At 34.5% G+C, this 20,249-nt stretch overlaps 1 protein-coding gene across 1 annotated transcript in view; it reads right to left on the bottom strand.

Moving 5' to 3' along the window:
• The window catches only part of HELLS (helicase, lymphoid specific), a 39,877-nt gene that overhangs the window by 12,844 nt on the left and 6,784 nt on the right, over window positions 1-20,249 (bottom strand). The window contains exons 4-13 of the mRNA XM_068548241.1: window positions 18,153-18,209; window positions 15,708-15,744; window positions 15,559-15,623; window positions 12,699-12,740; window positions 10,024-10,248; window positions 9,462-9,644; window positions 8,703-8,846; window positions 5,233-5,429; window positions 2,583-2,679; window positions 1,110-1,271 (exon numbers count right to left, since the gene is read on the bottom strand). Coding sequence (XP_068404342.1) covers window positions 1,110-1,271; window positions 2,583-2,679; window positions 5,233-5,429; window positions 8,703-8,846; window positions 9,462-9,644; window positions 10,024-10,248; window positions 12,699-12,740; window positions 15,559-15,623; window positions 15,708-15,744; window positions 18,153-18,209 — 1,209 coding nt within the window. The remainder of the gene's footprint in view (window positions 1-1,109; window positions 1,272-2,582; window positions 2,680-5,232; window positions 5,430-8,702; window positions 8,847-9,461; window positions 9,645-10,023; window positions 10,249-12,698; window positions 12,741-15,558; window positions 15,624-15,707; window positions 15,745-18,152; window positions 18,210-20,249) is intronic.

The following is a 20,249-nucleotide window of genomic DNA, read 5'->3' as shown; positions in this document are numbered from 1 at the left end:
AGAAACTAACACACCTTTGTAAAGCAATTATACTCCAATAAAGATGTTAAAAAAAAAAAGATGTTAAAAAAAAAGCTATACTCTTAAATTCTATACACACACACAAAGTGGGGTATAATATTTTTATGTACAAAATGTTTTAACATATAAAGAAAAAAATAATTTTGTCTGTCATCATCAAGTTTAGTAATTTCCAAAGGCACAAAATCAAAGATCCATAAACTATAGCCAAATGTAAATTTTATCCTGTGAAATTTAATTGTTTTATTAACACTGATGACAATATCTGGAATCAGAGTTACTGCATTCATATCTCAATAGAAAAAATTAAGGATGGATAAAACTTCTGAACTTATATAAAGGAATTTAATAGCTTTGGGCTGAAATGAGGCTCCATATATCTGCACTACAGAGGGTATTTCTTTGGATTGGTATAATACTGCAATGAAATTCCTCCCAACAGGCAATTACTTTAATTTTCTAACAGTTAAAAAGCCAGAGATTCCCTTTACTTAAAATGAAAATGGGATAACAGTCTAATGGTTGTACAAAAACAGAAATGCATAATCATAAATACTTTGAAAAGAAATACACAGGTCCATGGCAAACAGTCAAAAATCTGGACATCTGAACAAGATTTAAGAGTCTCCTAATCTTCAGTTATAAGATAATCACATTCCAATTCAATTTCTTGTAATATGGTGGGTAACTAAAAAAGATATTTCTTTCAAATAGAGGATTTTATTAAATTTTTTGGCTACCAACAACCTCCTGTAAAGGGATTGTGTATTTGGGGTGACTGGTCTAGTTGGCAAGCCCGTAGTATATTGTGTGCTTGTTCAAATGTATTTCCAAGTCCATCCCCAGACAGTATTTCAGATGACTATAAAGCAATTAATGCAGGAACCATCACTTGAATTTTAGTAGGACCACAGAATTACTAGGAGACAATTTTTGCTATTGGCCTTATGCCTTATATTCCAGTTAGAAATTCACCCTCAACAAGTCATGAAAACAGGTGATGAGCCTTATATAAGACTGAAATCAACCATGAAATTTTCTATGCCAACTGTCATTTACAGGTAGGTTATTTCAAATCCACACTCTACCTCGCTGGATCCAAACATGTTCGCAATTGTACGGTTCACAATGGCTGTGTAAAAGATCTCTTGTTTCTTTGAAAGTGGTGCATAAACAACTACTTCTCGTTTAGGAGGAACTTCAAGGGCAACATCAGATTTTAGTCTTCTCAATAAGAAAGGTGTTAAAATCTATAATTTAAACATGAATAAACATATATAAACATTAAACATTTTTGTATTTTCAAGGAATACTCTCCCAAAATACCCTTTTACCCCTTCTTCCTCTTTTCTTCCTATATAAAACTATCACATCTCAAAAGGTGATATAAAATATTTCCTTGAAATTTTCCAGACCAAAAACCACCACATGACAAACTCATAGTGTTTATCTGTAACATTTTACAACTTATTAATTTTTCAAAAATTCTAGTATAACTTGAATATTTTAAAAAGCAGAAATAAGAAGGTGGTATCTGTACTTCTTAAGGATAAAGTTATAGCCCCCAGTTTTTAAAAGTGAGGTTTCGAATTAGTAGAAAACCAAAAGATCAACTGACCCAGAAAAGTAGGCATGAAAAGTTTCCTTCTATAAGTTCTAAAACTTCAGACTTAAAACTACTCTCCTTCATCAGCTGTGATGACAAGAGATTTCCACATTTATAAAACAGAGAAGCAATAGGTAATTATATCATTATTAAACTGCTTAGGTTTTTAAAAGAAAATCAACTTAAAAAAATCATTTTATATCCTTTATAGGCTTACCTTTAAATTAGTAATTAATTTACATATAGATTAGGGCTCTGTATTTAAATACCTCAAAGGTATAGAGCAAAGCATAGAGAGACTTTAATTTTCCAGAGAAAGAGAGAACATTACCAGTAGTTTAAGAAAAAAGTATCTGTAGACAACAGCCCAGACACAAATATACCTACAGGCAACTATCAGAAAAAACGTGCAAATGATTTGGGGAAGTATGATTTGGGGTGTTATTTTTACTTTGATTTCTGTACTGTCTCACTTCAAAGTCAAAAAAACTTTTTCAAAAAGATTTTGAATAAAATTGTCAAAGCACAATTGAGAAGCTTTTCAGGCCCAATATGAAAACTAGGAGACCTTTGAAAGATTATGTTTGTTTAAAAATAGATAGGATAGATGGAGTTTGTACAAAACAGTAGAATGGAGCATACAAATAAGTAAATTATGCAACTATTGTTGGCAAACATTGCATAAAAATTTTCATTTTTGGCTGACAAACATGTCAGTAACCATTAGGGGTAAAGTGAGTATACGTGAAAAGGACAAAATTTTGAAAAGCACTTTACTTCTGCTGTAACGCCATGAGACCTCTAGCGGAGGGAAAAGGGCAGGAGAGTAAGTTAAATTTGGGGGCGGGGGGGCTCACTTTTCAAATTCTACCACAATGGGGTGAACAGGTAATTTCTAGGGTTCCTTTTTCATTCTATGAGTCTCTAGTAAGCAGAATAAGAAAAAAGTCAAAACCTGGTGCAGCATATGCAATACATTCTGTTCTCTTTCTTTAGCAATAATATCTTCAGCAGTTTCAGACAGACTAGTGATATCAAACCAAGATTCAAAGCTGTAAAAGAAAAAAATTATTACAAGTTAACCTAACACATAAATCAATTATATTAACATGATATATGTTTTGCATTTTCAACTTTGTATTAATCTGTGTATTATGAAGCAGATATTTTCTTAAAGGGAACATTTTTCTGATTTATAAATATATTATCTTTTTTCTTTTTTACATCTTTATCAGAGTATAATTGCTTTACAGTGGTGTGTTAGTTTCTGCTTTATAACAAAGTGAACAGCTATACATATACATATACATATATCCCCATATCCCCTCCCCTCCTGCGTCTCCCTCCTACCCTCCCTATCCCACCCCTCTAGGTGGTCACAAAGCACTAAGCTGATCTCCCTGTGCTATGTGGATGCTTTCCACTAGCTATCTATTTTACATTTGGTAGTGTATATATGTCCATGCCACTCTCTCACTTCATCCCAGCTTACCCTTTCCACTCCCCATGCCCTCAAGTCCATTCTCTACATCTGCATCTTTATTCCTGTCCTGCCCCTAGGTTCTTCAGAACCATTTTTTTTTTTTTTAGATTCCAATAAATATATTATCTTAACAATAGTATGAACATCGAATAAACATTAAAGTACCCGTTTTTTCCTCTTTTTTAAAGGCAGACTTCATTAGGATATGTCTGGAGTCTTGGAAGCGTGACTATCCCATGTTCTCCTACAGATGGACCTTGAGATGGGTCCTCCTCTATTGGGGAATGTTGTCCTCTACGACGAAGCACATAGCTTCGGGAGGGATGCACATGTCCCATGGGAGGAAAGGGATACTGGCCTAGCCAGCCAGGTCAGCCAAATCAACCCTAGCGATCAGTGGGGTGACAGATGTCACAGCCAGATTGCCCTCACATCCTAAGGTACACATTTTATGAAACATTTTAATAAAGTTAAAGAAATGAAAACTATCTCTGAATATCAAGGCCATATGATCTCTCTCTTTAGGTAAAAATGTGACCCACTACAGTGTTTTTAAAATTCAACATATATGTACCCTGATAATGGTATCTATTAATATCCTTAGTTCTTCACAATGTTAAAAAAAAAAAACCCTATTAACATGAGCTATTAAATATAAGCATGTCTATACTAAGTAACACTATATTGTCAGTAAATACAATTGGGAAAAATGCCAACAACATTAATGCAGTAGTTACATCAGATATTCCCAAAATTTCATCACCTCAGGCACATTTTATAAATTCAGATTCCCAGCTCCTCCCTCAGTGTTCTAACTCAGTGGAAATGCATAGGACCTGGAAATCTTGCCTTTTAATAAATGTTCCTTAAGACAGCCTGGCCTTGGGCTAATATCTGGTCACCAGAGGTGGAATACATTCTCCAGATAAAACATTAAAAGTTATTCTCCCATATAAAATTAACGTTCTTCCTTCACTGATGCCAAAGTAAGTATAAATCAATTATTTTGCCCTCCTGATTTTGATACTTCTATGTTAATTATTTTTAATGTCTGGTAAGATTATTTACTCTTCCGTTCTGAGTATACCAATGATTTTCTGAAAACTATGTTTATATTTTGATTTTTATTATATAAGCTAAGATTCAAACAGTTTCTAGAGTAAAAAGCATGAGGGTGAAACTGGGAGACTCTGGTTATATTTTTGACTCTGGCATTAACTAGTTATATTTTTAATAACTTGACACTTGGGTTTTCTTATGTGTGAGACAGGGGATGTATCAACCCCTATCCCTTCAACCTCTCTATCTCTTGTTTGTGAGAAGATAATGAGAAAAATCCACCTAAAGTGTTTCACAAAGTTAAGACAATAAGGAGCTTTATAAAAATATGTTAAGGCAGGGAATTCCCTGGCAGTCCAGTGGTTAAGACATTTGGGGCTTTCACTGCTGTGGGCCCAGGTTCGATCCCTGGTTGGGGAGTTAAGATCCCACAAGCCGTGCAGTGTGGCCAAAAAAAAAATTTTTTTTAAGGCAGCATAAAACAGTTGGTCTCTAATTAATCAATGCAATAAAAGCTTTTAAATAATCTTTTATTTATCTCCTCTGATAATTTGTGTCAAAAGTAGAACATACTTTTTGGGGGAAGGGGAATTGGAGGAAGGTGGTTAAAACGTACAAACTTCCAGTTATAAAGTAAATAAAGACCAGGGATGTAATGTACAACATGGTGACTACACTTAACACGGCTCTATGATATATAGGAAAGTTGTTAAGAGTAGATCCTACGAGTTCTCATCACAAGGAGAAAAACTTTTTCTTTTCATTTTATCTATTTGAGATAATGGATGTTAACTAAACCTATTGTGTTAATCACTTCACAATACATATAAATCAAACCGTCATACTGTACATCTTAAACTTATACAGTGATATGTCAATTATTTCTCAATAAAACTGGAAAAAAATAAAATAAAAAGAGCAGAATATATATACCACAAAGAACTGGCCAAAAGCTATCACTTTAATCCAGCTACCTAGAAGACAGAAATTAATTTTAACTATGAGCACAGGTTTTGAGACAGTTAGAAAAACATAGGAAATAATTAAATAACCGCTTACCTACCTTTTCAAGTCATCAAATACATCTGGCAACAAAAAGTTCAGCAATGACCAAAGCTCTGATAAGTTGTTTTGCAAAGGAGTACCAGTCAAAAGAAGCTTGTTATCCGCATTGAATCGTTTTAACTCCCTGATTAGGCGGCACTTCATGTTCTTAATCCTGTGTCCTTCATCTACTATTAAGTATTTCCAGTAGCAATTCTAGAAAAGGAATTCAGGGGAAACTTTTTATATGATGATCTCACAATTTTTCCTAAAAGCAATTTTAAAGATAAAACCTCTTTATTAGGAATGGATGTTCGATTTTATCAAATGGTATTTCTATACCTATTGAGATGATCATGTTTTCCTCTGATCTACTAAGAGAATGAGTTAATTTCCTAAAACTGATATATACTTGTGTTGCTGAAATAGACCTCACTTGGTCCTGAACTAATAAAGTCCACCTGCTGTTATATATTTCAGATCTCTCCATTCACATTCTTTAGTCAAAGCAGTCTGTAGTTTTCCTTTCTAATGCTCTGTCAAGTTTTAATTAGTGTTATCTTGCAGTCCTAAAAAAAGAACTGAAGGACTTTATTAGTTCTATATGCTCTGAAACATTAAATATCGTTAGAATTTTCATTCTTGAAGCCCACATCTGAGATTGACATTCTTTTTTTTATCTGATGGTGTTCTCAACTTCTTACATAGTTTGGTTTGTTTAGGTTTTTCCTTTCTTCTGGAGCTAATTTTGGTAATTTATATCTTCACAGAAAGCTAACCATTTACTTTCATTAAGTTGTCATGAAAATTGTTTTAATTTCTCATCTTTAATATCTGTGCTCTTTTATCTTGATTAAGCAAACTTAAGTTCCTCTGTTTTACTGTGTAAAAATACAGAAATATGCAATATTTCTGGGAAATATAAGTACCAAACTGGCAACTGTAGGTATCCTTGGATAATGGGATTGGCAAATTGGGGGAAGAGTATGAAATGGGCCATCTTTTGCATTCTACTTTATACATTCATAGCAAAGTGAAAAGAAAATTTTAAAATAATATTATGACTTCTTTAATAAAAAACTTGGAACTCTTTTTCTGATAAGGCAAACAAATCAGATAGGCTGAATAATCTCTCACTATATCTACCTTAACAAAATGAAACAAAATATACAACATCCTTCATAAATGACTAAGCAAAAGAGAAAACCCAATGCAACAGAAATGGTGAGGAATCTGATAAATGAATTAGTAAATGGACTCATTTACTTCTGCTGCCACTCAGGAATAGGAGTCGTGTACCCCCAATGCCATCAACCCCTAAAGCTAGGATCCTTGAAATAATAACAAAAATTCAGTGAAAGGGAAAATTACAAAAATTCTAGCCACTGGCAAATGGAATTGACAAGGAAGCTTACTGTTTCAATATGGTCTGGCTATGGTAATCAAAATAATTAGAAGATATTCATGTTATATTATTTAGTAGAAAACAGGTGTTTCAATAAGCAACATAAAGTATTACCATATTTATAAATTATACCTATATGCTAACAATAGTTATATAACACAGCAGTAGTAATTCTCAGGTAGAATTACAAGTGCTTTCAGGTCTTTCTGTACACTACTTTTTCCTACATGCAATATGTATTACTTTTACTGTGAAGAAATAACTGCAAACCACATTCCAAAGTTCTACCAGCACACAAGTAAAATCTGATATACAGTTGAATCTTGAGCAACACAAGTTTGAAATGCACAGGTCCACTCATATGCAGATTTTTTCAATAGTAAATACTACGTATGTACTACATGATTCACGAGTGGTTGAATCCAGATCTGGAACTGTGGATATGGAGGGCCCACTATAAAATATATGCAAACTTTCTACTGCACATAGGGTGGGCGCCCCTAACCCCCATGTTGTTCAAGGGTCAACTGTACTGGTCAGAGTCAAACAAAGCAGTAAAGAACTGTATGTGAAATACGTGGAGCAGTGAGGAAGAAGTTCAAAACACCAAAAAATGAACTGAGAGAGGCAATGAGAAGTCCATTTTCCAACTGCATTACAATAACTTGGGCACTAATAAATAACTAGCTACAACACAAAGAAAAACAGATATGGGAATGTTATGCCATAGTAGATCCATAAGATAGTAAAAAATAACTTGTCTTCATATATTCCACTATTTAATTAAAATTAAATGGATAAGTTCTATATACTTAAAGCACTTGTCAGAGATATCTGTAATACATTCACAGATTAGGTCTATGTCTGGCTGATTCTAAAATGGTGTTGTGGAGGGAATTCCCTTGTGGTACAGTGGTTAGGACTCTGCGCTTCCACTGCAGGGGGCACGGGTTCGCTCCCCGACCGGGGAACCAGGATCCTGCATGCCGTGCGGTGCAGCCAAAAAAATTAAATTAAAGTAAATTAAATTAAATTAGAAAAAGAAAACAAGGAGGGCTTCCCTGGTGGCACAGTGGTTAAGAATACACCTGCCAATGCAGGAGACACGTGTTCGAGCCCTGGTCCGGGAACATCCCACATGCCGCAGAGCAGCTAAGCCCGTGTGCCACAACTACTGAGCCTGTGCTCTAGTTCCCACAAGCCACAACTACTGAGCCCACATGCCACAACTACTGAAGCCTGTGTGCCTAGAGCCCGTGCTCTGCAACAAGAGAAGCCACGACAATGAGAAGCCTGCGCACCGCAACGAAGAGTAGCCCCCGCTCACCACAACTAGAGAAAGCCCGCTCGCAGCAACGAAGACCCAACACAGCAAATTAATTAATTAATTAATTAATTAAAAAAAAAAAGAAAACAAGGAAAAAATTTTTAATTTTAAAATTAAAAAATAAAAAATAAATGAATAAATAAAATGGTGTCATGGCTATAGATTAAAGTACCAAAGGCTTTAATTTTCTTGTTAGAGACTACAACCTTCATCTCAATCGTTCTTTTTCTTTTTATAATTTATTTATTTTATTTATTTTGGCTGCATTGGGTCTTCATTGCTGAGTGTGGGCTTTCTCTAGCTGCGGCAAGCAGGGGCTACTCTTCGTTGTGGTGAATGCGCTTCTCACTGCCGTGGCTTCTCTTGTTGCAGAGCACGGCTTTAGGCACGTGGGCTTCAGTACTTGTGGCATACGGGTTCAGTAGTTGTCGCTTGCGGGCCCTAGAGTGCAGGCTCAGTAGTTGTGGCGCACGGGCTCAGTTGCTCCCCATCATGTGGGATCTTCCCGGACCAGAGCTCGGACCCATGTCCCCTGCATTGACAGGCAGATTCTTAACCACTGTGCCACCAGGGAAGCCCATCAATCTTTCTGTTAATATAAACCTCCAGGTTCTAAAGGAATATGCACAATGCAATCTATTACTTCCATCAGAAAAAATAAATAAATAAACAAATGCTACTGGATGGTGACAAAGTGTTATAAGTTAAGAAAAATGTGATTTATGGATTACAAAGAATCCAATAAGACCATTCATACCTGTAATGCATTTCGGTCTCTCATGGCTATCTCAAATGAAGTGATCACCACAGGATGAATCTGCAATGTCCCTTTCCGTTTGTGAATATGCTTTACCAATTTTCGACGTTCTTGCTGGGTCCCATGATATAACATAGTAGGAATCTGAAAGATTTTATATTGATTTATAACAAACTTTAGAACAAAATGTAAATAACAACAATTTGTAAAATATAAAGTTAATCACTTCTGAGAGAAAAAATATAATTTAACTTAACTTTAGTTCTATATTTCTATAGCAAAATGAGTCAATCAATTCTAATAAATTATTGGGCTACTATGGGAGGATAAAAAAGCCATAAAACCAAATTGAGTGTAAGGTGAGAGAGATGGTGAAGTTATTTTTGGAATATATACTTCTCATAATGCAATGATGTAGCTAAAACGCATAGGTATGGAAGGAAAACACCATAATAAGGATGAACAGAATTAAAAAATAAATTCTACCCAGGTCTATCTCAGGTGAGTCAAATTATTCAAGGCACTAAAAACCACCCAGGGATGTTTTAGGCAAGATGTCTGAGATTACTATAGAAACTTAGTTTATTCTATATAAACTTAGAGAAGGTATTGCTGAGATTGAAAGATAAGTCAAATAAGATATAGTGCTACACAGAAATCAACATAATTTTAGTTAAGAGATCTATAACTTAATTCAGGCAACAAAACAATAAAACATTTGTAATGATAATACATTTAATAAAAGGAAACATGTCTTACTTCTGGTGTAAATCTTTGGAATTCAGCCATCCAGTTAGGAAGTGTAGACAAAGGGCCACAGACGAGAAAAGGTCCAGGTACTCCTCTCTGAATCATCAATGCAATTGTAGCAATGCATTGAACTGTCTTTCCCAATCCCATTTCATCTGCTAAAATGCCATTAATTCCATTTTCCCAAAGCATCTGGACAAAAATAATATACACTGTATTTAAATGCTGACATAAACACCTATTGAATCAGCAGTAAGTTTATTTCTTCTTTTAACCCAAAGATGATAATTATGATGAGACTGACATATTCACACTGTAAGTTATAATAACACTTGTGGGAAGTCAGTTATCAAAGCCATAAAAATGTTGATAGCCTTGAATAAGATGATTTTTCACTTTCAAAAATTTACTCTGGGTAAGTAAGTTAGAAAATAAGTATTTACACAGAAATGTTTGTTTTATATATAATAGTGAAACAAAGAAGGAACAACTCAAGTTGTGTTACATCATATTAATAGGTTATCATATAGAAATGAACCAATATCTTGTATTAAAATTGAGGATTCATTACCCTAAGCCATTCCATGCCTTCCACTTGGTACCATCGCATCACTCCTCCTGTGAAGTGTTTTGGTTGCTGAAAGGGTACTGGCTGTCCATTACATTTCCGAACTGGGTCAAAAAAGAATTTAGTATTTTGCCTAACTGTTTGAGATAATCTATCTTTAATTTTACTATTTGAATCTTTATTTTTCTGAAGATCTTCTACACAGAGATTAGAAGAGGAGCTTTCATCCTGTAAAGAAAAAAGTTTAATTAGAAGTTTAATACATAATAATGCTGCTACCCTCCATTAATCAGAAAATGTAACTGCTAATCAAAATTTGACCAGTCGTATAATCATTGGGTATGAAAAAATAAAGCTACATGTTTAATAAAACCCTCTAGACTGTTACTTCCTTTCCCCCACAAATTCAAAGCCACTGGGGAAAAAAAAACACTTCTGAAAATAACCCTTACATATAACAGGCATATACTTCTGAAATGACCTTTACAATTATACATCCCTTCCAAACCTCTAAAATGTGCTACCCAAGAATTTATTAAACTATTTTCTTAATAATTTCCTTCATCCATAGGAAGGATAACAGATAATGTCTGTTAAAAAAAATATTTTCAAGGAACATAAAAATATTTACTTTCATCTAAGTAATTACTTTCACTACAGGCAAAGGGGCAAAGTAAATACAGTTTAAAAACTCACTATATCAAACTTAAGAATGTCAATTTATCTGTTTGTGACACAGCACCAACTTATGACCAATGGTAGATTTTTATTGGTTAGCTATGTCCACAACTCCATTTTAAGAAAATGAAAACAAGGATTAAGTCAATTCAAAGGGAAGTCTTACAAATGGTAAGTCTTATAAATGATGCCACAACTGCATATTCAACTGAAAAAATAGGAAACTTGAGTTTCACCACTCCATACATAAAATCTGTGATGAAACGATATACCTAAACATCAAACCCAGAACCATAAAGCTTTTAGAAGAAAACAGAGAATAACTTGATAACCTTGTGATAGACAAACACTTCTTATACAAGACAAAAAAGCACTAACCACCAAAAGAAAAAAGGTAATGATTTGGGCTATTACAAAATTTAAAATTTTCTGCTTATTAAAAGATATCATTAAGAAAATGAGTAGGCAAGCCACGAACTTAAAGAAAATACAGTCTATATATGTGACAACAATGAGATTATAGAACTCATATATCAACAAAAGGACAAATAACCCAGTAACTGGGCAAAAGATATGAACAGAAACTTTACAAAAGAAAACATATAAACAGCCATTACAAACATGAAAATAAACTCTACATTAGTAAATAAGAAAAGGCAAAATAAAACTACATGAGATTCATTTCACATTCAGTAGAATGGCTAAAATCAAAAAGATTAACAACATGAAATGCTGGCAATAATGTGAACTGAAACTTTCATACACTTCTTGTGAGAGTAAAATGGTGTGTTCACTTTGGAAAAAGATCTGTACTTTCTTATAAAGTTTAATTACATTTACCATATGACCCAGCAATTCCATTCCTAGGTATATACCGAAAAAATATCAAAACGTGTCCACACAAAGATCTTTACACAAATTATCATAGCAGCCTCATTCAGAATAGTCACAAAGTGGAAACAATCCAAATGCTCATGAAGAAAATGGATTAAGACATTATAATATTCAATGGAATACTACTCAGCAATAAAAAGAAACCGACTAGTAACAAACTCAACAACATCAATGATTATCATCCACGCTGAATGAAAAGTAGCAGGAAATAAAAGAATACATATTTATATTTCATTTGTATGAAAACTAGATTGTGATAGAAGTTTTTTTAAAAAATTGGGCAAAACTACTATGATAGAAGTCAAGAGGCAGTTGCCTTTAGGTTTGGGGTGGGGAAATGACTGGAAAGGGATACAAGGGATCCTTCTACCATAATGAAAAGGTTCTAAATCTTGATTTGGATAATAGTTACACAGATGTATACATTTGTCAGGATTCTTCCAATGAACACAAGATCAATATGTTTATTTATTGTATATTATAAAATGTCAATTCCACAGTAAATTGTGGTAGAAGATTAGATTGGGCTTTATCTTTAAAAATGCAACTAAATATTTATTAAAAATATGCTTACTTCATCTTATTTACATTAAACATAGTTGGGTTATAACTGCATCATAAACCAATCCTTATACTGAACAAAGAATAAATCTTGTAATTATAGGGGTTTGGATAGTAAATACTCAGGTAACAAGGAACCTCTCTACATAAAATGAGGGGTTAGGGGTGGGGGTAAAATCAAGCCTTCCCAAACAGAACCAAAGAAAATCTTGAAGGCCAGAAACAAGATTAAAGTATCCCTCAGGGCTTCCACAAGCTATGGAATATATACATGTGGAATGTATATATCCATATGGTTACAGTTACTTGCATCATTGCTAGACTCCCAAAGACCCATAAATTAATATTTACACACTAAGGAACATGCAATAGACCACTTAAACTTGATATATAAGAAGATTGTTAGGATAAAAAAAGCCAAATGGTTATTTTTTTTAAAAAGCTAAGAAATAGGATAACTAGTGAGCAAAAATGTACACTGGTGATTAAGAGATCAGGGAAGCAAATATGACTCCTAAATTTAATATCTATTATAAATCTCTTACCTCATTCTCCTTTTTACTTTTCTTAGCCACAGACAAAATTTCCTAAAACATTGAGAAAACAAAAACAAAATAACAATGAATGTGGTTCATTCATTTATTTAACAAATGTTTATTCTTGTTCTGATTTTATGCCAGGAAATGGGGATAAGCCTTGAAGGTAATTAAAATACAGGTGGACCTCAGAAAAAATTAAGCCCATAGAATCTTTTTTTTTTTTTTTACAGTCCAGGTCTTTTATTTTCTTTACACCATCATGCCATGAATTCATAGGGAATGAAGCCGATAGAATCTTATAAAATTCTGAATTCGTTAGCAGCACTTAAAAATTGGGATATTTACTCCTAAATTTTCCAGCTTTTTTTTTTTTTTAAGTCGAAGCTTATCTGAATAGACTAATTCCAAATTCGCGAAGTCCTCTAGTACAGAGGCTGGCAAACTACAGACCGTGGACCAACTCCAGCCGGCAACCTGTTTTTATAAATGTCTAAATAAAGTTTAATTAGAACAAAATCAGGCTCACTGGTTTACAGTCTGTCTATGGCTGCTTTCTGGATACAACGGCAAAGTTCAGGGTTGATTAGTTACCCACAAAACTACTCAAAGCCAAAAATGTTTACCATCTGGCCCTCTACAAAAAAAGTTCTCCAAACCCTGCTCTAGGTTACTACCATCATTCAAGGATTCACTCCCAAATGTATTAGTCCCAACTCCAGCCCACTTCAGGCCTCTCTCTGGATTAGAGGCCTGAGTTTGCAATCCTGAGCAAGAGGCAAAGACAAATACATTAAAAATACAGAATAAAAGTGTTCTGATTCTGAATTACCTACTAGATGCTAAGGGTAAGGAGACAATGTCCCTGGTGACTTAGGAGAGTATTATAACAAATTATCTGAAAAAGTTGTCATCAAGGCATAATCATTAAAGACAGAATTAGGCTGTATTTCAAGCAGAAAGAATAGCATGTGCAGAGGACCAAGGGAATAAAATAGTATGATACATTCAAGAAATTTTAAGCATATCTCAAATTTGAGATACACAGGAAAATGACAGGACATGTAAGTGACTGACACCACATACATACATACATGTGTATATGTAAAGTATTATGTAAGTATAGATATTCATATTCTAAGGCCAAAGAGATTTTATATAGAGAACTGATAGAAGGGTTGTCTTTTAAAATGGCTAGATAAGCTGAACCTTTTTGGAGAACAATTTGTGAATGACTCAAAACGATACCAACTACTAAGTATTCTTTTTAGAAATTAAACCTCCTAAACTCCTGACACTGCTTACCTCTATAGCTTCATCCTTCACCATTTGTTTGTTTACAAACTGGAACCAAATATAATTTCCTTTTAAGTTTTTTTAACTTTCCAGGAACTCTCCTGCCTCTGGACATTTGTCAAAGGTTATTATCTCTTCCTACAACACATCCCCAGTATCTTCCCTATATCTTACTATTTCCCTATTAACCTACCCCCACCTTTAAATGATTTAACTTTTATCCCTCAAGTCTCAGCTTCCTAGATGAAACCTTTATGAACCTCATGCTTGAGTTAAGAGCCCCTCTATATGCTCAATAGCATTTTCCAATTATCCAATTATATTGACTACTTCCTTCTAAATTTTTCTCACTGGATATAGGCTAAGGCAAAGACAGTGATTATGTTGCCGAGTCTAAGCTCGTACCGCTCACTGCTTGACAGGCCAATAATCAAAAGAGACGAGTTGCTGGGGCAAGGAATAACAACTTTATTCGGAAGGCCAGCAAACTGAGAAGATGGTGGGCTCATGCCCCAAAGAACCATCTTGCCCAAGTTAGAATTCAGGCTCCTTTTACACTAAAAGGGGAGGGAGTAAAGTCAAACATTTCCTGGTTCCCATCAGCCTCTGAAGGGGATGTGTTAATTTCTTCCTCCCTGCGGTCATTCACAGGTGGGCCTGGTCAGTATGTTTCCTGTGAGCTAAACAAAGGTATTTTAGCTTAATGCTCATTCCTGGGAAGCAGGGTTCCCAGAGATGGGCCATTATGTATAATTTAAGCTTATAGGCAACATCCCTTTAGTGATTAACTTATAATACAAAAGGTTCTTCCCTATTACAATTACCTTTCTTTACTAATTGATCTTATCCACTTAGAACAAAGTTTGTCCATAGCAGATATGCCACCAACATTTGATGAATTAAAATAACAGCCGTGTGATTAGTTAAACTTCAATAAATCTCATTAATAGTGTTTTTCAAACTGCAGGCTGAGTGTGTTCCATAATAAATTGAGTGGGTCTCAACTATTATTTTTAAATGGGAAAAAAGGGAAAATATCAGAGTACATCCCTAGACTAAAGACAAGTATTATGTGAAACTTTATACCTTATGAAGATGTAAAGAGTTAGAATCTCAGGTAAAAGAAAAATGGAGTAGGTAATCAAGGTTAGAATTTTTTTTAATATTAAGAATGTGATACATTAAATTATGCTTAAGGAATATTTAGGGTTTGTCATAACTGAGGACACTCTTTAATTAGTTTCTATTTAATGAGGTAATAAGTGAGAAGGTAAAAAAAGAAATGGCTTTAGAAATGAGTTTATGATTTTAGTTCCTTAATGGTCTTCAAACAAAGAACAGAGTTCTTAAGATACAGTTTTGAGGTTCTAAGAAGTTATAATAATTTCTGATTAGGCCAAGCTCATGCTCCTTTAACAAACAGGAAGATGGTACCATCTTCCTCCTTAAAACACTTAACTGGCTGAAAACCCAGGTAAATAACAGTAATCAATACAGCTTTAAGGTGGTTCAAAACCCACAATAGGTTTTACTCAACATCGAATCTTATGTGTCCTTCCCCCTTTATTTTTACCTCTTTTGACATGACCTCTGAAATATTGTATGATTCATCTTCTCTTCCTCTTTTCCTTCTCATAACTATAAAAAAAAAATTTATTTTTTATAGTAATTAAAACAAAAATATAAACACATAGTCTTCAAAACTGGAACAAGGAAATTTACCTGCATTCTCCTCACTTGCATCAATGGAATTTTTACCCTACAAAACAAGGATTTAGAGTATTATTTTCCTAAAGACTTCTATGGTATTATATGTTAAAAGGCACTGATTAGGTTAGCTTTCCTTGCAGTTGAACCACATCCACAACTCTTCACTATTATGCTTACCAAAAGGTAATCTTTTTCTGTATTTCCCTACTATAACCTGTTTGTAACCATATCCCTCTACTTTTTCCCAAAGACTCTACTTTCCTCAGTTTTCTTCCATGTAAGAGACATTTCAAAACTAAACACAGAAGGCATTTTTATTTTGAAATTACCATGTACATCTTCTCTAACTGTACATTTATGCTGAAGATACTCATTGGGTATGGTATGGAAGGAGTACTCATTTTCAGTATAAGTTAAATACAACTGACAGTAGAAATAAAAAAGAAAACCAACTGAAAAATTACTAGTGAAAGGAGATAAGGGAAAGGAAGAAGTGTTCAAAAACAAAGTTTCAGAATGAGAGCTGGCAAAGAATAGGTAGACAACATGTATGAAAAATAAAAATGACAAAGAAATAAGGTAAATATAAAAATGAAGTTAAAAATTTAAAGGATTAAAAAAGAAAGCACCAAAAGAGACTAGTGAAATGGAATAGGCAGAATTTAATGGTTGACACCTTTAGAATAAAGGGAAAAAACCCCGAAATCTGGTATAAAAAGTTAGCTGGGTGAAAGTGAAGGCTGATTGAAATCAGCAGTTTGAAGAGTACGGGGTAAATGGTTAAGCCAGAAAAATTTTAAGTACATTCTTCAAAAACCCAAAATAAACTCCTGGAATTCGCAACTGAGTCAAACATCAGTTTTCCACAATTGCTTTTGTTGCAGTTATCTGCTATGTACTTTAACATCACCAATAACCACACTAAGAATCAAGTAACTGGACTTAAAGATACCCTACCTATTTTTCCTATTGGCATTTTGATATTTTCTAACAAAGGCAGTTTGGTATAGAAATTAAGTGTGGAATCCGAAATTAATCCTAGGTTCAAATCCTGGCATTACTATTTATTAGATATGTGACCTTCAAAGTTAGTCAATTCTCATTCACAATAGTTGTGTTCTATAAAGTCGCTGTGAATACTGAACTAGTGAACACTGAACCAGTGCATCTAGAAGAAATACAAGTTTAGGTTCCTGCAAGCCTCTGGTCACATCTTCATCAACTGATCAACGCATAACCCTATTTTATGTGTGTTGCTGTTTAAACACACCTCATTTAAAACATATGCTGATTAACACTGAACTCAAAGCCAACATCATTGTAACTCACATCTGAAGGAAGCTTATCTAACACACATATTTTCTCCATAAGGAACATCACAGCCTTCTTGCAATAGAACGCTAGACAGCACTTCAGCACAATGTGGCTGACAGTCTTTTAAACAGCAAAACCACCAAAACCACAAAAATGCAAAAATCATGGCATTAAATAGACCACAAAAAGGACACTTGTTTACACTGTGACAACTTAAATAAGGCAGATAGCTTTGTTTGACCTCAGCTGGGAATGTGCATGTTGGGAGACTCTAATTTTTTGCCATTCTGCACATGCACATGTCTGTGAATGACCACAAAAACACAGGTGACAAATTTTAGCGAGTAGGCTAAGTGGCAAGTATGGGATCTATAAATAATGAGGATGAACTGTGCCTTATCTCCTTGCATCAGTTTCTTTATACATAAAATGTAGATAATAACAGTATCTCTACCTAACAGAGCTGCTTTGAGAATTAAGTAAAAACATGTAAAGCTTAGAACAATACCCGGCACATAGTAAGTACTCAATAAATGTTACCTTTATTGTTTCTCTTTTCACTAACACAAGTGTTGTTTGTACAATCCCTATCAATATGGCATTAAACAGCCTCATGTTAAAACGTATTTCCCAAAAAGATCACATCTAAAATTCAGGCTATCCCTAAATGAATGCTCTATCTGAAATGCTATTACCATATATGCCATATGTTCCAATTTTGGTTCCACTGCTACAGCTATGTACAAGATACAAATTTAGATTATTCTTATGGCTCCAAGTTGACATGATGAGGTTAGAGGCATGAAGAAGAGTAAGCATTACATGCTCCAAAAGAGCTGGCCACTTATAAAATGCCTTGAGGTATAAAATATTCGCAGATTTTTCCCCAGATAAGAAAGTGAAATTTTGCTATTATGAAATATAGTCCACAGAATAAGAAACTAAAAAGGTCATAGTTTAGCTCTCCTCCCATATCTAAAATACTGAGAAACAGATTTTACATATTTCTATGCAACCAACAAAGATAGGTTATCAGATAAAGAAGATTAAAATTAAATAGATGATCAATAGTCAAAAGAATACGAGAATGTCTTCAATATCGAAGGTAACGTATACAAAATATTCTAGCTTACTGTTTATTACCTTAGTAACTTTTAAAGATTCCTTTTTTCTCTCCAATTTCTCTTTCTTCTTCTGTTCCTGTAAGATAATTTTTTCTTAGTGTCAAAAGTGGAAAATGCAAAGTATGAAACACACATCTCAAATAACTTAAGTTCACAATGAAGAAACTGTATATAAAAATTAAATAACAAGAACTTGCGCTTCAAGCCTTTATGGAGTAACAGAGAACAGATTTACCCTCCTGCCTTAAGCAACTAAAATCTAGATAAAATATATCAACGGTTTTCAGCAACACACAGCAAAGGACAGTGAACACTGTCCTGTGAACAGATTTACCCTCTTGCCTTAAGCAACTAAAATCTAGATAAAATATATCAGTGGTTTTCAGCAACACGCAGCAAAGAACAGTGAACACTGTCACAAACGACGTGAATCTTCTGATTGCCCAGCTTACTGCCTGGAGGCAACTTCCAAGTGCAAATAATGGAGGAAGAACCCAAATAGAGCTCAACAGTCTCCCTGAGTTGAAAAGACAGAGTGCAAAACTCAGAGGAGCTAGCAAACCAAGGTCAAGTACCAGAGAGGAGACAGTTGCATACAAAAGAGGCTCTGAAGATCTGCAGTGGCATCCTCAGGCTGAGTACTGATCAGTGTGTGAGTGTAAGAAAATGAAGGCCAGGAAAAGAGCAACTAGAAAGCAGGCAGAACAATCCCTGTGCTCACAAGGGCTCAGGAACAGTTCACATTCCCGTCAGCCAAAGCTGAAAGGCCTCTTAATGTATGGGGCTTCAAGAACATTCAGAAGAGGGACCAAGTTATTCTTGGACTAAAAAAGCTGTTCCATAAGCCCCCTAACAAAGCTTTAAAAGCAGAACAGAAAACGATTCAAACCATTTCCAAGAGGTGGTTAAAAGAGTATTTACCTTACAGTGAGTCATTAAGCTTGGTATTTGTTTTTCTGTTTCATTTTACCATAGGAAGGGTTAAAAAGGGCTTCAACAAAGGAAAAAGAGAATTTAGCAAGTGTAGCAAAATCTTGATTGATAACTGTTAAATGTGAATGACGGGGACAAAAGGATTTATTGTAGTGTTGACACTTGGCCCAAGTTTTTAAATCTTCATACTTCTGGTGGACTATAAATAAATTATACAGTGTCTTAGATGATAAATGCAATGCGAAGAAAAGAACAAGGTAAACGGGATCAGGAGTGTGAGGATGGAGGTGCCAGGTAACTTTATTTAAGGTTGTCAGGGCAGGTCTCATTGAGAAAACGTGTAAGCCAAAGCTTGAAGATGATGATGAAGTAAGCCAGGCAGGTATCTATTGAGAAGAGGGTTCCAAGTAGAAAACAGCCAGTGCAAAGGCCTAAAGGCCAGAAACACACCTAGAACAAGGTCTGAAAGGTATGGGGTTGAGGGAGGCAACCAGACTGCTTATAGTCTTGTAGGCCATCATAAGGACTTTGGCTTTGTTAGAAACAATGTAAGCTAGAAAGCAGTGAAACATCATTAAAATACTGCAAGGGGGTTGGGGGAAGCACTAAAGAAAAATAAATTCTTCAACCAGTAGAAAACCTTTCAAAAATAAAAGGTAAATGAAGACTTTTTCAGATATAAAAGCTAAAAGAACCTAACACCAACAGAAAATGCAAACAAATCTGTAATTACAGAAAGCAGATCAGTGGCTATCTGGTGATGAAGACAGGAAGTGAGGGATGAGAGAAAATTAAAAAGCGGCAGAATTCAGCCATAAAAAAAGAATGTGATCTTGCTATTTGCGACGATATGGATGGACCTTGAGGGCATTATGCTAAGTGAAATAAGAGAGAAAGACAAATACTATGATTTCACTTACAGATGGAATCTTAAAAAAAAAAAAAAGCTCACAGATTCAGAGAACAGACCGGTGGTTGGGGGGTGGGGGGGTGAGGGGGGAGGTCAAAAGGTATAAATTTCCAGTTATAAAATAAACAAGTCATGGATGGGGATGTACTACACAGCATGGTGACCATAGTTAATAATACTTATTGCATATTTGAAAGTTGTTAAGAGAGTAAATCTTAAAAGTTCCCATCACAAGGGAGAAAAATTTTTTTAACTGTGTACAGTGACAATGTT

This window comes from Eschrichtius robustus, chromosome 7 (genome assembly GCF_028021215.1).
Source record: "Eschrichtius robustus isolate mEscRob2 chromosome 7, mEscRob2.pri, whole genome shotgun sequence".
NCBI classification, from domain to species: domain Eukaryota; kingdom Metazoa; phylum Chordata; class Mammalia; order Artiodactyla; family Eschrichtiidae; genus Eschrichtius; species Eschrichtius robustus.
This window is presented reverse-complemented; position numbering and strand designations above follow the sequence as displayed.